Source organism: Asparagus officinalis, chromosome 2 (assembly GCF_001876935.1).
Source record: "Asparagus officinalis chromosome 2, Aspof.V1, whole genome shotgun sequence".
NCBI classification, from domain to species: Eukaryota; Viridiplantae; Streptophyta; class Magnoliopsida; order Asparagales; family Asparagaceae; genus Asparagus; species Asparagus officinalis.
Window position 1 is genome coordinate 44,887,018 of NC_033795.1, and position 17,432 is coordinate 44,904,449.

The window sequence follows — 17,432 nt, forward strand, 5'->3', positions numbered from 1 at the left end:
GTTGGGGCAGGAGAGTGAGTACGAGAGAGAGGCACACGAAAGGGAAAGGCACGACTGGTGGCTAGGGCACAATAGGAAGATGGGTTTTACTTTTTAAGTGATGGGTTCGGGTCGGGTTTCGGGTCGGGTTCGGGGAGGGTTTTATCATATGGGTTTACAGCTAAAAAACCGCTTTGAAGCGCTTTTTAGTGCTAAACCCGCGATGTTTTACTAAAACCGGCGATTTCGAGCAAAAGGCGGTTTTCTCCGCCAAAACACCCGCGATCCCCCTAAGCGACGTAGTGAAGCTCCGCGACTGTGAAAAGCGTCGCTATTTCCCGCTTTTTACAACATTGGTTCATATGTAAGTAGATGGAGATGGAGCTAAGAATAGTACAAGAGTTTAATTGAATAATGTATAATGATAATAGTAAGATTATGACAAATTAATTTTTATATGGATCTGAGTAACAATACCAAATACGTATGGTGTGCAATGGATTGTCATGTCCTATCTTTCTATGATTTATGATGTTTGCATGTCCATATAAATACTTTAGATCAATGTCTATACTTCAGACACACAGATCTATCGTACGATATATTTTCTTTTGATATCACATTGATTTTATCTGTGGCTACAACAATTTGGGAAAGTGGTCTTTCTGTAATGAAGTTTGTAAAGAGGGAGTTGAGGAAGAACATGGAGTTATGGAACAAATGGAGTTGCAGAATAAAATGAGTAATTGTTGGCGCAATGATTGCTCAGTAACGTATATTGAGAAAAATATACTTGATAGTGTTATAGATACTGTGATTATGTACTATTTTCAAAATATGATAACTCGTCAAAGACAGCAGTAAACTTTAAATTATTAATTCTATAGTGACTCATCTTTCCAAAAATCCTACATCAGCCATGACAAAAAGAGAGCTGCAACTCCCAAGAGGGTTAGGGTCCGTTCGGTTGGCAAAAAAAGCATGAAAATTAAAGATAAGAAAACATATTTCCTATAATAGGTTGATTTCTTATGTTTGATTCACTTCTTAAAAGTAAAAAGGAGATGAGATGAGATGGGTTGTCACCGTATTATTGGATGATGTGAGTGGTTTTTAAAAAAGAAATTATAAAAAATATTTTGAGGTTGTTTGGTTGGCTAAAAAAATAAGAAAATGAATTATAAGAAACTTATTTCCTTGTTCAGGTTTTTTTTTGTTTGGTTCATTCTTAAAACTAAGAAAATAGATGAGATGAGATGAGATGAGTTGTCATTATATTATTGGATGATATGACGCATGATTAAGGAAATCAATTTCCTTGTTTTTTTAAGGAAATGAATGGAAATGAAATGTTAATGAGATGAGATGAGTTGTCACCATATTATTGGATGATGTGGATGATTTTTAAAGATAAGATGAGATGAGATGAGTTGGATGATGTGACCAATTTCTTGTGTTTGGTTTATTTTTAAAAGTAAGAAAGAAGATAAGATGAGATGAGTTGGATGAAAAAAATATTTTATTGGATGTTGGTGATTTTTAGAGATGGAAATAGATGAAAATAATATTTTAATAGTTTCCATGTACCAATTTCCTTTTCTTGGCTTTTAGGAACCAACCAAACGGACCCTTACTTACAAATCGACAACCGTCTTAAACTTTGTTTAATCTGGAATCTTGTTCAGCATTTCCTAGAAACGACTTTGTGAATATACGCATACCTGCCCTGTGAAATCTATAAATCCCCACCATCAATTTTTATGCTCAATTCCAATTCTCCAGGTCACACATGCAAAGTTCTAACCCTGATATATCTTTAAACCTACCCATCTCCAAAATCATTCTTAAACCCAGAATTGAATTATTTTTTAAACTAAAAACATACCATCTTGAACCAAAACATGGCTACATGTTACCACAAAAATAGCAACTTAGATGTCAAATATAGCTGTTGATACGCCAATCGTAGCAACTTAAACAGAGACTGGGTTTAAAAGTAATTCAATACGATCATTTTCGATACGCGAATGAGTTTTGGAACGGGGTGGGGTTCATAAACGAGAAACCCAATCATCATTCAGGAATTTTATCAAACAGTTGGTGTGCGACATCTTCTAACAAAACAAAAAAACTCGACAATTGACTTCAATGAAGATACCTGATACCTGAGATGATCCAGACGACGGCGACGCCGAGAAGAGAAGCGCCGATATAAGGGACGAGAATATCGGATTGAGTCAAAGATATCGGAAGGAATCCCGGAAGCTCGAGATCCCTCGGGATGTAAGGGTGATCAACTGCCATTTTCTCTCCCTTCTCGAACTTTGGATCTGAGCTCCGAAATCTTGCAGCTGCTCCTTCTGGATTAAAATTGATTTATCTGCGAATAGATCCCAACTTGTGGTTGGAATTATTAATTGGGCGCGTGTTTAAAATTTTTATAAAAAAAATGACAGCGCGCTGCACGTGATAACGAAGGAGGTGAACGAGGCGTGTTTGAAAATGAGAAGTGGGAGGTACTCGAGCCTGTGACAGCTATTCTTTGGGCCTGCGCGAACAGAACTAGGCCTCGTTTTTTGACCAAATAGCAGGGCTTGATGGATTTTGGACCTGCTGGCGATGGGCTACCGATTTATAACCGGCATATACCTCCTTATTTCATATCTTATACTAGTTGAGATAGCATGTGCAATGCATGTGATTGAATATCATGGTTATTCAAATTGATAAAAATAGAGTAAAAAGAAAAGAAAATAAAGATTTTTATGGGATTGATCATCAACTCAATAATCTCTCTCTCAAATAAAATATTAGCATTGTTTCCTTCAACCTAGAATGTGGCCACGTTATCTACTATTTGTGAGTTATGAACACATTAATCTAGTACAACATCTCTGTTTATTAGTATCTTGAAGTCTTCAAAAGATGGGTGATCGTTCAATTCGCAAAGGAGTTTTGCATATGCATTTACTTGTAATATGTCCATTAAACTTTTAGCTGTGGTTTGACTTATATTCACATTAACTTTTAGTTATGGTTTCACTCATATTTATATTTTCTAATATTCTCATTCAAATTTATAGCTCATTTTCTGTATCATAGAAGTAAAACTAAAAGCATGAAGAATTATTTTTTTGCGAAATTAGAGTAGGGAGATTATGATATATTTCGCTATGTGCTCTAAATATGAAAATTTTCTTTTCTTTGATGTAAGGTCCTTATCAAATCTTACCCCAAATAATGTGAATGAAAAATGCTATTATAACTCACTTGCCTAGAGCAATTGTATTGTATATAGGACATATAACTCATCTGGAATATCCATATTTGCTAAGTGGATTTTACTATTGTGAGAGCAACATGTTAGAGGCTCGTATTCAAACTTTTTGGTTTTATAAACACAAGAATTTAGAGTGCATAGCTTATATATCGTAAAAAAAACATATTAGTTCATAAAGAAATTTCCCTAATAATGATATGATTACAACGATGTTACCTATTCAGTATTAAATCAATTTTATTATATAAGATCATATGACCCTTTTTAATAAAATATAAAGCATATATATAAAAAACCTCGATGCTTATAGCAAGTAGTTGGGCTCCACAAAATAGGTTAACTTTATATTATAATTTGCTAATTGTAGTACTATTGGCAATGCCATTACCTTTTCTCTTTATCTTATTATTCACGCTTTTCTAGTATGAGTTCTCTTTTTCTAATCACTCAATTAGCTATATTTAGTTTTTATAATATCAAAGGGCTATATTTAGTTTTTATAATATCAGAGGTTAGAGTATTCTCTTCTGTTTAAAAAGTGTTGATATTATTTTTTTTAAAATATATACACATAGTAGCAATAGTATATACTTCAGTTCAACTCAAATATTGGCTTGAAGCCATTTAGAGTGAGGTTATTTCTACGCTAGAATGGTGATATAGTGATTACACAGTCTAAAAGTCAAAGAAGAAATTTCTACAAAGGAAAAGTAATTTAATATGTCAAATTAACAACTAATTTATAAAATATACATGGGCAGTGCGGATAGCTATAGAGTATACATCTTCATGAAAATTCCATAGTAAGTGACCAACTATAATCATCCTAATTTAAGCATAAATAATTATTATTTTAGTTACTAAATTGATACATGTAACTATGGAATAAATCTCAAGCAAAAAATAGAAATTGAGATTGTATTATCATGTAGGTAAATAAATAATTTTATTAGTGCTCCTCTTTATATTAAATTTAAAAGTAATAATTTAAATTATTAAGCACCAAATATTAACTCATATGAGAAAGTAAAGTAAGCTATGGTCTATATACATATATATGTTTGCGTTGAAAATCAATTTCTTAGTGGAATCAATTACAAGTTGTTTATCGATTACAATAGATTCACGAGATTTAGCCTTTTTATAAGACTTCTCTACTCATAAGAAATACACACAAGACTTCCTAGAAACACACTCAGAGATCGTTTATCGGTCGCTGCTTGCGTGAGATCTTTGCCTGTGATGGGGACACGTTAGCCCGTGGACCACCGAATCACAGATCTAAGTTGATCGTGAAGAAGGCTAGGTGTTCTTGTTTTGTTAAAGAAACAATAACAGAATTAAATGACCTTAGCAAGGTGAGATTACTACTCTTTTCAAGATCAAATCGATGTTTAATCTCAAGGGAAGGGTGAAATGGCTGTAGATCTCTCGAAATCTTCCGTTTTATGCTAAAGTTCGCCAAGATCTCACCTCCCTCTCTCTAAAATTTGTGGCTCTGCTCTCAAAGCGTCGACAACTCATCTAAAATCCCAGATCTCATCAGTATTCATCTGTACCCTTCACAAATGCACGAATGGGGGTATTTATAGTCTTCGAATGTCGTGTTTGTGGATAAGAATTCGTGATTTGGACGTATCTTCAACTGGTAACGACTTTTCCGTATTTGAGGATATTCCCAAAGTAGTTAGGAAGCCAGTGGAATGCACGAATCTTGAGAAATTTTATCAAAAAACGCATCGGGGAGTCCTGTTTGGGTGAGACAAATTTATGTGTCTCACCATGCATACGAGACACATTTATGTGTCTTGCCATGAATGTGAGACACATAAATGTGTCTCGCAATTTTGACGAGACACATTGATGTGTCTCACCATTTAGGAGACACATTAAGGTGTCTCGCAAATTTTAAGACACATTCATTGTCTCATTTTGTCGTTTCGTCGTTTTGTACATTCCGTCGCTTCATTGTTTTGCGCATTCCGTCACTTCTTTTTGGCATTGAATGGTCCTCTTTGACTTAGATGATAACGTTAATCATGTCCTCTTCATCTCGAGCTGTGTGCGAAAACCTATATGTATTTTTTGACGTCTACAGATAGCCCCTCTAAAGTTTTTAGCCTCCTCAATATTTATTATTAAGGAGTCTAGAATACTTTGGATAAGATAAATCCAACCTTCAATTCTTGACTTTTTCAGCTTTCAGTCTATTCAGTATTTTGTCGAATAGTCTAAAATTCTTCCGGTGCTACATTTATCGTCTGACTGTTATCAAAATCTTGAACTGAAACTAGTGCGTTGATACCTAAATTAGATTGCATCGTTAGATCGATGTTAAATTGGTTACCTTCTGATACGAGTCGTCTTACGAGCACCTTTGATCGTGGAATTATCAAAGGTGGGTTGAGAAGAGGATGACAGAAACACAAGAATAATTCAGTATGTGGCGAAGGAAAATATCTTCTCTAGATTATGAAGAATCAATTATTACAAATCTCTCCCTCACAATCTCGCTAGAATAGAGAACAACCTCTCAATCCTCTCTAAACCTTAATACAATAATTAGAATTTCTCTCTGATCTAAGATCATGTTTAGAAACCCTAAACAACCATTTATATAGGTGTACAAACATGGATGGCAATCTGGTAAATTATCAGACCAAACCCCAACATGAATTCATGCAAACAGAAACCCAAACGAACCAGGAAATCTTCGATGAGTCGACTCATGACTGAGATGAGTCGACTCATCCGAAACTAGATAAAACACAAACACCAGCGATGAGTCGACTCATGACAGGCATGAGTCGACTCAACTCCGAAACTAGATAAAACACAAACACCAGCGATGAGTCGACTCATGACAGGCATGAGTCGACTCAACATGATGAGTCGACTCATGACTGTTATGAGTTGACTCACTGGCTGAAAACTGGATGCTTTACTTCTTCGATTCACCGTCTCGTTCCACACTTTAACCTATGTTTCATTATGCTATTTTACACCTCTATTCTCAAGCTACCATGAGAATCATCTATCCTCAAGCTCCCATGAGGATCGAGTTCTGAAGAAAATTATACACCAGTATCATGGGTCCCCCCTTTAGGAACTTGAAGTCTCGTTCAAGTTAGAACTTCAGCTGAGGAAACTCGCGAGCTCCTCCATCCTTTCTGTACCACCTGGCTTTGCTAGGAACCTGATATCGACGTACAACTAAAAACGACTCCTTCGCTCCTTGCCTTGTCATAGTCGTCTTCCACTCCAACATGCAATCCTCTTTCGATGGCTTTTTTGGAAGTCTAATACACAGCGAGACAAACTTCTTGCTTGCATTCACTAGCCTCTTCGCTCGTGCCGCCGTCCCTAAGCTTGTCTCCCTCGGAAGAGACGCCGAACGAAATATGAACTTTTCACTGCCTTTGGTGAATGTATACTTCTAAACCCGCCTCTCGTAGATCACATATCTATCCCATAAGTACGGATTACCCAATATAATCTGACAAATATCCAATGGAACTACATCGCACGCAACCTCATCAATATACGACTCATGGAGTGCAAATCTGATAGTTCATTGATCAACTACACTCAGTCTCTCCTCCTTCTGAATCCACCCTAATGGATAGAGCTTTAGATGTTTGACCATCTTCAGACCCAGCTTCTGAACCAAGGTCTCGGATATCAAATTCTTCTTGCTGCCTAGATTAACTATGGCATCAACCAAACTGGTTTTCACTTGCAACTTAAGCACAAAGAGTTGCTCTCTAGGGTCTTCGTCCTCTTTCGTGACTTGTTTCCCCATCATAAGGTTGAGACTGATGTTGGGCTCTGTCATCCTAGGAACTTCCTTTGGACCCTGTGCTATATATCACGTATGCCTTTTTCTCCTCCTTCTTCTTCAATCCTCTTGGCTTCAGATGAGGATACTTCTCCCAGCATCGATCAGCTACGTGTCCTGTCTTCTCGCAATGACCACAAATCAGTCCTGCTTTCCCTGAATCACCCTTTTTCTTCTCCTCCTTAGATTGAGAACCACTAGACTCACCTCCAACTTGCTTTGCATCTCCATTTGCTTCGTTGCTATTCTTTTGCTTGCCTTCGATGGCAATAGCCTTCATGCTCGCCTCTGCAATAGATTCCACCGTGAATAACTTCATCTCCTTCCGGATGTAATTGTTCAATCCCGCCATATACTTCATAAATACAGAATATTCCTCTATCACAATGTTGAGGACCATCGCCTGCTGTTGGAACTCCATGGCGTATTCTTGAATGGTTTGATTGACACTTTGACGCAAGCCGTACCACTTGTACCAACGCTCCTCAAGGAACCCTACTGGATAGAACTGCTTCCTTAGTAGCTCCTTGAACTTGTTCCATGATACTGCCTTCTTCTCCTGCTTGCAATAGGATTTTCACCATCTCAACGCGTGCCCCGAAAGCTTCAAAGTTGTAAACACAATCTTCTCCTTGGATGAATATCCATAGAGGGTGAAATACATCTCCATACGCTCGATCCAATCATCAAGCCTCTCGACGTCAACACTCCCATCATAAATAGGAATCTCCACCTTAAAGTTAATCTTCAGGTTCTGGTAAGAATTCTTACCCCCTTGATGTAACACAGTCTTAACGGTCTCCTCCTCCTCGTCGGGATCTGAATCCACTCTCTCCCCATCGGACTCCACAATTTTTTTTTAGACTTTGAAGAAGATTCACCTTATTTGTCACCTCCATGGATAAGACTGACGAGTTGTGTGAGAGTCAACCCTATCGTCTTGATCTGCTTCTTCAATGTATCAATCCTTGCTGAATTATCTCCTTCAGCCATCTTCTTCTTCCTTAAAACCTGGACCCCTTCCAATTAAATAAGGATCTCACCTAGCTTCTTGTATTACAATCGAGTAAGGACCATACACAGGTTACCCCCTTCATAGGATCTGATCGCTCTGATACCAACTTGATACGAGTCGTCGTGCGAGCACCTTTTATTGCAGAATTATCAAAGGTGGGTTGAGAAGAGGATGACAGAAACACAAGAACAATTTAGTATGTGGTGAAGAAAAATACCTTCTCTAGATTATGAAGAATCAATTATTACAAATCTCTCCCTCACAATCTTGCTAGAATCGAGAACAACCTCTCAATCCTCTCTAAACCCTAATATAATAATTAGAATTTCTCTCTGATCTAAGATTATGTTTGGAAACCCTAAACAACCCTTTATATAGGTGTACAAACATGGATGGCAATCTGGTAAATAATCAGACCAAACCCCAATAGGAATTCATGCAAACAGAAACCCAAACGAACCAGGAAACCTTCAATGAGTCGACTCATGACTGAGATGAGTCGACTCGTCCGAAACTAGACAAAACACAAAAACCAACGATGAGTCGACTCATGACAGGCATGAGTCGACTCAACCTGATGAGTCTACTCATGACTGTTATGAGTCGACTCACGGGCTGAAAACTGGATGCTTCACTTCTTCGATTCGCCGTCTCGTTCCACGCTTCAACCTACGTTCCACTATGCTATTTTACACCTCTATTCACAAGCTACCATGAGAATCATCTATACTCAAGCTCCCATGAGGATCAAGTTCCGAAGAGAAGATACACCCGTATCACCTTCGTCGGGAGCTTGTATCTGAATCACGATTGAACTCCCGGAGGTAATTTTGACTTGGAATTTCATCCTGAGCCTTATTTTGGTGAATTTGTTGACGCGTTGACTGGCGTTGACCTTCCTTGTGACATGCGAACATAGTTTATACTCGTGCATTAACTAGAGTCTACATAGTTTAATCTCTTAAGGTGTTGGAGCATGGAGAATCAGTTTATACTCGTATACTCATCAGAGTTTCAGAAATTAGTTTAACCTCATATACCCGTTGGAGGTTCAAGGAGATGCAGTTTCTACTCGTATACTCATCTGAGTTTTGGAAATTAGTTTAACCTCATATACCCATTAGAGGTTCAAGGAGATACAGTTTATACTCATATACTTATCAAAGATTCGGGAATTAGTTTAACCTCATATACCCGTTAGAGGTTCAAGAAGATATAGTTTATACTCGTATACTCATCGGAGTGTGAATATGTACCTCGAATACGTCAAATCGGGTGAAAAACGAGCAAAAATATACTACAAAAACACCCGCGAACCCTCCTTGGGTGTTAAACACATGTTGGTGTCTCACACACGTGCGAGACACCCGTACGTGTCTCGTGTGTGAGACACCAAAAGGTGTCTCGCACGAGAGAGAGAAGGGGGGTCGACTAGGAGTTCTCTTAAGTCTCTCAAACACGGTTTTTTTCCTTATTCTCAAACTCCTCCAAATTCTTCATAAAGGATTTACTTCTCCTCCAAGAGTCCCTAATCCTTTTATCTCTTCTCTAAATCCTCAAATTTTGGCCAAGTTTCTCCCTCAAGATCTAGGGTTTGGTGATTTATTGGGTTTGAGCTCTTTGACTTGGGTTCTTCTTCCTCTTCGAGCTTCTTCTTCCCCAAGATCCTCTCTTTGATCTCAGGTAAGCTTATTCCCTTCTTGATTGAGTTTTGGACACTTTTAATCCTCTAACTTTGATGAATTTTGAAGACTAGGGCTTTGATTTCTTCCCTCTTAAGTTCGGGTACTCTTCTTGGATTCGAGCAATCCTCTTGGTTTAGAATATCCCAAGCTTGATCTTCCTCTTAGTTCTTGGTAAGTTTCATCCCATGGCTTCAATTTGAATTTTTGCTTTCAATTTCAAGTGTTGATTGAACTCATGGGTTTCAGTCTTCTTTGACTTAGATTCGAGCTTCTTAATTTAATTCGAGGTCTTCCCTTGGATTCTTTTCACCGAACTCCTCTTCTCCAATCTCAAGTAAGTTCATCCCCTCTCACTAAAATTTTAGTTCTTGATTTTGAGGAGAAAATATCGAATCTTTAATTCTTGAATTTGTTGGAGCTTTAATCCTGGAACTTGGATATGGTCGAAATTGGTTTGAGGATGTGATATGGGACTTTGTTCTTGGTTTTGAGGAAAAGATTACAACTTTAATCCTCTAATTTGGGCACGACTAAACTTGGGTTTGAATTTGGCTTCGATCTTGTATAGGCGTCGAATCCTTGTTAATTGGTTTTGGGGATTTTTTTGTTAAAGCCTCGATTTGGAGCATTTGAGCATGAATCAACGTTGATATTGTGTAGATGTCGAACCCCTTTGCTTGATTGTGGATATGTGAACTCGTTGCTTGTATTTGGGGTTGAAAACCGAGGTCACCATTTAATTTTGTTTGCGGGTGTGAACTGTGCTTTTAATTTTGTACTCAGGTATGAATCGAGGCCTTTAATCTCACATTTGAACTTCTCTTGACTCGACACTTGATTTGTAGATTGACTATGTCTTTGAAGGGGTCCTGAGCTCAGAGGAGTCGATCATGTTCTCAGCCAGTTGAGAGAGAGGCTCCCGTGGCTTCGTCATTCGGGGGTAATCATTTATTGCTTTTGTCGATTCAAAATTGATATTCTGAATAATGTATCCTCGTTTGCTCTCCTTCACGAGGCATTCGGGAAGAGCCAGTATCCTCCTTTGCAGGGGTCAACACTTAAAAGATGTGTTTTGCTTGGTCAAAACACGTCTCAAGGCAAAATTAGCGATTACACACCGTATCGCACTCCGTAGAACGTGGTATATTATCACGTTATTTACGTGACAATGTACATTGTCCCACGTGTGTGTGCAACAGTTGAAATCGTCTCGTCAATTACAAGGTAGTGACTCTATCTTGTGGATTCATGAGATGAGTTCGACTCTTTGTTTTGCCTTGGAAATATTCTTCAAATTGTGTTTAATAAATATGCATTGTTTGTTTCAGTCGAATTCCCCTCAGAGGCATTCTCATCCCGTGCGGTAAGTGGTCATAGTGGTGAGGCTTACGCCTCCGCTGAGGATGCACCGCTCATAGCTGTAGTTCCTCAATTCAATCCGGATGGGCCTGAGGAAATTCCTCAACTTGTGTGAGAGGGGGATCGTTGTACGCTACGATGACTAATTACCGATGCCCCGCTCACTTAAGACCCAAGCTCCACTTAGGCTTTGAGGAAGCCCGACTATCTGTTCGGTGATTCCGTCGAAGATCCAGCCGTTTTGACTCTCGTGGATGAGAAGTGGTTAAATGAAGATGGTGAGAGAATATTATATCTTCCCCCTGATCCCTCGCCATTATTCACTCGCACGCTTAAAGACACAGGCCGTGAAGCGGGAGATGTCTTGGCATCTTACGGAAGAGCAGGAGTGAGTTCACTGTGGGTACATTACCCATCAAAAGACTCTGAGCTCCAGTGATAGAAATTACGTCCGTGGACTCCATCCCGGCGTGCTGGGACAAAATACCACACCATCGAATGAGCTATCAATCATCTCTAACACAATGAGGAATTGCCTCGTGAGGTTGGGAAGAGAGCTGCTTATGAAGGGCCATAGGTGTTTTGGCTGGGTCCATTCCTCAGACAACAGATGGTGAGCACGTATGACGAGTTATGTTCTTGGCCGATGGAGTGTGGAACTGAATGCCAGTGGATTGTATACATCCATTCGTGCCAGTATGTATGGATTGCCAGTCAGTGTACATCATTCCCTTGTGCTGCTAAAACTTTACAACTTGGACACTAATACCTTCCTAACCAAGCATGGAGAGTTGGGGCTGGCTCTACATAAGATGCAAAAGATTTTGGGCCTGTCGATGGGCGACATCCCTTATCAAGAATATTTTCCCTCTGGTCGTCAATTGAATCAGATGAAGATGGCCTCCCCTGCCAGTTACGACATGTTATGAGATCTCACGTGTCATTATCTGACGGCTTTAGCGAGCATCGGTATCATCACAAAGAAGAAGTTCTCATAGCTGAGCTTGAAGCAATTCGCTAACTATTTATTCAAGCATCTGGAGGATGGCTCCGATGAAGCAGTTTGTGAATTAGAACCTCTGACTCCCTTAGCAATTAACGAACTGATAGAGAAGATCAGTGCCCAATCATATACTGCTCCTACTACTGAGGGTAAGTTTCTGATAGGGACTAAGTTCCAGACTTTTTTGTGGCACGCACAGAAGCGGATTTAGCCCATAACTCTTCTGGCGGGATATCTCACTATTTGGCTGAAGAAGTATGTTGTGCTGCACCAATTCTCTGATACTTTACCGATAGAGGTTCTCCTTCTAGCTGTCGAGCTTGCTTATGGGAAAGATCTCTCCTTACTTCCGGTGATGGTTGCCAACATACATTGTGAGTTTCGGCAATTGGTCAACGGATTCACACAGGTGGGAAGCAAGCCGACAGCTGAGATCCCTACTGCCAAGGTTGAACTTCCCTATACCAATCTGATGGCTTGGATCGTCCTTCACCATGCAAATTTAATGTCGGCACCCAGTGTCGTAGATCCCTCTATTCCCCTGGTGCAACTGTTAGAAAATAGCAGATGGGAAACAAAATAGTTTCTTGAGGTGAGGCGGCAGCTCCAAATCCCCAAATGCTGGGAGTTCTTCAAATGCTTGCCACGATTCTCCAACCAATACGATGAGCTACTGATTGACGAAGAGAGACCGAGGATGGGTCATACTTCCCTCGATGTGGGTTGCTTCAGATAGTTGGTGAATATCTGACCTGGATATCTTATCATTCGAGTGAAGAACCACTACCACATAGATCCCTATCTTCCGTGTCAGTTTGCTCGTCAGATCGGTTATGACCAACTGTACATCAGGAACTCGAACCGAGAGCTGAAGACTTAGGGTGGTCTTATAGATAGTGTCCATGTGTGGTTTTGGAGCATGGCGGATTGCACAGGCACTGTTGGCCTTTTTATTTTGATGATGTTTTAACAAACAATTTATGACTAATATTATTTATCTAGCATTTTTGTTTTCTTAATTATTCTAGACAAACAATGAGTCGGATGATGGATAGATTGAGCCTAAACGATCACATCAAATAGAGGTTGGCGGAATATCGGTATGAAACCATTTGTAATTCAAGTCAAATATCTAAGATCAAGCTTCAACTGCATCCAAGACAAGCATATTGAAGATCTATAGCTTGGGTATTTTTAGTTTAGGTTTTACTTGTGTGTAGATACTTTAAAGCTCAATATCATATACACACATACATTTTACGAGTTTATCCGTTTTGGGTTTTATCCACAAACAAAGTTTTTACAAACAAATAAACTTATGTTTATATACATATATGTTTGTTTTCATGTGGATAAGTTATTTTAGTTTAGTTATATAGATATGAAACAAATATACATTCATATACATATTCATATGTTTCATATTCTATTGTATTTTAAAAAATATTGTATTTTTTATTTATAAACTTAATAACTATAGTTTATATCTTTTATCAAGTCTATAGAATCACTTTATAAAGTTTTAAAAGTTTGTTTAAAACATTTTATCAAAAACATGTCTTGTTTAGTTTTCATGTTTTGGACCTTTTTGTAAAATAAAGAGATTTCTTATTTGAGAGGTCCAATTCCAAAAATACTTTTTGTAACATGTTTATTATTATTTTTATAATCATTTTCCAAAGTTTTACATTTTTTAGAATTTATTTGCTATTTTTAAAAGAGGTTTAAAATTTAGTTTTACTATTCAAAACAGGATGATATAGTGTTCTTAGTTGACTGATGCAAGAGATCAGTCGACTGAAGAAATCGTCTGGAAAGTGTAAAAGTTTTTATTTTTGTGATTTATGAACTATCAGTCGACTGATGAGTTTATCAGTCAATTGATAAGGTCTTCAGTCGACCGATAAGCTGTGAGCTACCTATAACGGTCAGCTTATTAGTCGACTGATACTATTCATCAGTCAACCGACGACCTCTAACAGCTAGTTTTTCTAGATTTTTAGGTTTCCATTTTTTTATCCTTTTCCTTAGTTTTCTCTTGGTTTTGGGGCTTGTTTTATGATCCTATATATACCACATACCCTCTAACTTCTAAGGGAAATCAAGGGAGTTTTTAAACAAGTTTAAAGGGTGTTTAAAGTTTGTTTAAGTGTGTTTACAAGTTTTGTTTGTGAAGAAATTTTCACAAGAGGAAGAAGAGATCATCCATTCGTGTTTAGGCTTTCATCTCATCTCTTTCACTCTTGTTATCTTTGGAGAAGTTTTCTAAACTCAATCTCTAGCTATTTATATGTTTGATTATCATTTCTATAAGCTAGATTTTTATATTGAGTTTAGTTTGATTTTATTGATACTCTTTGTTTACACACACAACCTATTGAGCTTCTAGTAATTCATACATTATATAATTTGGATTGTGGTGGGTGTTACTTAGAGTTTGAGCTTACATTAAGTTTTCATCCATTATAGAGAACAAACCATTTTGTATTTGTGCCTAATTTGTGAGATCACTTTGTAATACACTTGTACACCGAGAGAAGTGTGTGGTGAGAAACGGAGTCGGTTCCAAGAGGAGTGGCATCGATAGTAAAACCTATAGAGAGGTCATAAATCTGAGCACTTGAGGAAGGACACGGGCTAGAGACCAACACTTAAAGGGTGTAAAGTGTGATTGCAAGAGTGTGAATTATAAAAGTTTTCGATGAGCTAGAAAACGGATTGTGAGGTGTAAAATGTTTTGGGTGAACGTTGAAAACCTGTTGTGATAGTGGATTCTCCCTGGGAGAGGGGAGCGGAGACGTAGGTCAGAAGGATCGAACTTCGTGATCATCTTTGTGTGTTTGTGTTGATTATTTGCACACTATCACATTTATATTTTAGTTTATGTTTATATCACCTTTTGTTTATATTGATTATTCTTGCTCATAATTAGTTGTATATCATTCTTGCAAGAATAAATTGTTAATAAGTTTTAAATCGGTATTAAATCGGATTAGATTAGTATAAACCCTATTCACCCCCCCTCTAGCGTGCTTTCAGGCATCACGTTCAATCTCCCTGCCGCAGATTTCAAGTTAGAGCTCACATTTCTTTGCTGCAAATGGTTGATAGCTGCCAATGCGCCTGCCAAGCTGAAGAACATTTTAGAGTTGGAGGCTGAAGAAGAATCCCGCATCGCAACCAGGATTGTTCATGAGGTTGCGCTTTTGAGGAGACAAGGAAAAGAGCTTGCCGGACCTTCTGACAAGGGCAAACAGGTGGTCGAGGAGGAAGAGGAGGTCCTCCCTATTGATGAAGAAGAAGAGACTTTAGAGGAAGGTTCGCCAGAGGTGAAGGCACGTGAGCTGGTGATGGTGAGGAGGAGGTCATGACGGGCCTTCCACCATCTTTCTTTTCCAGAGAAGTTGCGCGATCGACAATTGCTCATTGGACTCGCAATTTGATCTGCCTAAGTTTCCAACGGCTCAGAAGAAGCCAAAGGAGAAGGTCATGTTTACATACCCCAACAAGATGACGGTTGTGTTTGCGTCAGGAATATGTTCTGTTGTAGAATTCATTATAGTTGTTTATCGATTACAAATAATATAAAAGAATGAGCTTCATGCTTTGTAAAATTATTCTTTACAACAAAAATCAAATTACAAGCTCCTTAGAAGCACACATAGGATCGTTGTTTGGATCGCTGCTTGCGCGGGATCTTTGCCTGTGCCAGGGGTGCGTTAGCCCGTAGACCACCGATTCATAGATTCTGGTTAAACCGTAAAGGCTATTTGGGGATTCATGCTTCGTTTAGAAGTAAGAAAAAGGTAAATGAATATCTTATTGATGTAAGATGAACACTCTTCTCAAGATCAAGTCGAAGCTTAGATCTTAAGGAATCCCAAAGTTGCTATTTGTACTCGAATTTGATGAAGACTCTCTCTCTCTCTCTCTTAAGATGGACGCTCTAAAATGCTCAAGCTCTCTACTCAATCTACCCTCTCTGCTTGGATCCTTCTCAATAATGGTCCTAGGGGGGGTATTTATAGCCCTTAGGAACAATAACTAAAGTCAGAAGTCAAAAAGAAGTCACGTCGGGGAACTTTTATTTCTGAGACAGTTGTAACTGTCTCGGAAACATGGTTGGCTTTTCATTTTCGAGATAGTTATAACTATCTCGGAAGCATGCTCCCTTTTTCTCATTTTGTAACTGCTTTTCCCGCCTTTAAATGATTCCATAATTTCTGCGGTTATGGGCGTGATTCTCGCTTGTAACTGCTCCCCCTATGTTCATAGATGATCCTCAGCAGTTAATAAGCCATGTGGACCACATAAAAATCAAGAAAACGGTCAAAAAAAAAATACATTTTTAGCTTCTCAGTGTGCGAGACAGTTGCAACGGTCTCGCACTTCCAAGACAGTTTGCTTTATCTTGGGTATTTTGACTCTAACTTCCTCGTTCGATCTTGGAATAAGGTGATCCAAGATGCATTGGAAAGCTCGTGAAGAGATCTACAATCTCCCATAGGTGAGACACTCATGGAGTGGGCAAGACACTCATGGAGTGGGTGAGACACACATGATACTTCGCCCTTTGTTGGCGAAGCACAACTCTCGGCTGAGTTATTCCTTCATCGTTTAACGTGTTTCATAGACACGTATGTTTTACCAACTTACTTCATGTGCTTTTTAGCTCCTCTATGGTATCAAATAATCTCTTTTGACTCAGATAATCCTCCTTGACTCGAATAATAATATTCATCATCTTTTCTTCGTCTCAAGCTGCGTGCGGGAACCTATAGGTAATTTTTATACCTACAGATACCCTCTCCAAAGTATTGTAGCCTCATTCTTTTATAAAGGAGGCTAGAATACTTTGGATATAATACACTTGGCCTTTAATTCATTGACTTCTTCCAGCTTTCAGTCTATTCAGTATTTTGTTGAATATCTAAAATTCTTCCGGTACTGCGTTTATCATCTGACTGTTATCGAAATCTAACTAAAGCTCGTGTGTTGATTTTTAAATTAGCTCATGTAGTTAAGTTGACGTTAAACTAATCATCTTCATCGAGAGTCTGTATCTGAGTCACAATTAAACTCCCTGAATTAATTCCTTGAACCGACGTTCCATCTCGAGCCTTGTTTCAGCAGAATTATCGACACCTTGGCTGGCATAGACATTCATTGTAATGTGTAGACCAGCATTAAGACATGGCAACCCTAAGTGTAGAGACTGTAAGACCAACTGTTGATGTCGGTTCATCTGCCTGTATAGAGTTTCTCCTGGCGTG

General features: G+C 38.5%; 1 protein-coding gene across 1 annotated transcript in view; it reads right to left on the minus strand.

Annotated features, from left to right (window-relative positions):
* Positions 1–2,488, minus strand: part of LOC109830892 (probable 3-beta-hydroxysteroid-Delta(8),Delta(7)-isomerase) — a 9,366-nt gene extending 6,878 nt beyond the window's left edge. Inside the window, 1 exon segment of the mRNA XM_020398249.1 lies at positions 2,145–2,488. Coding sequence (XP_020253838.1) covers positions 2,145–2,283 — 139 coding nt within the window. The 5' untranslated portion in view covers positions 2,284–2,488.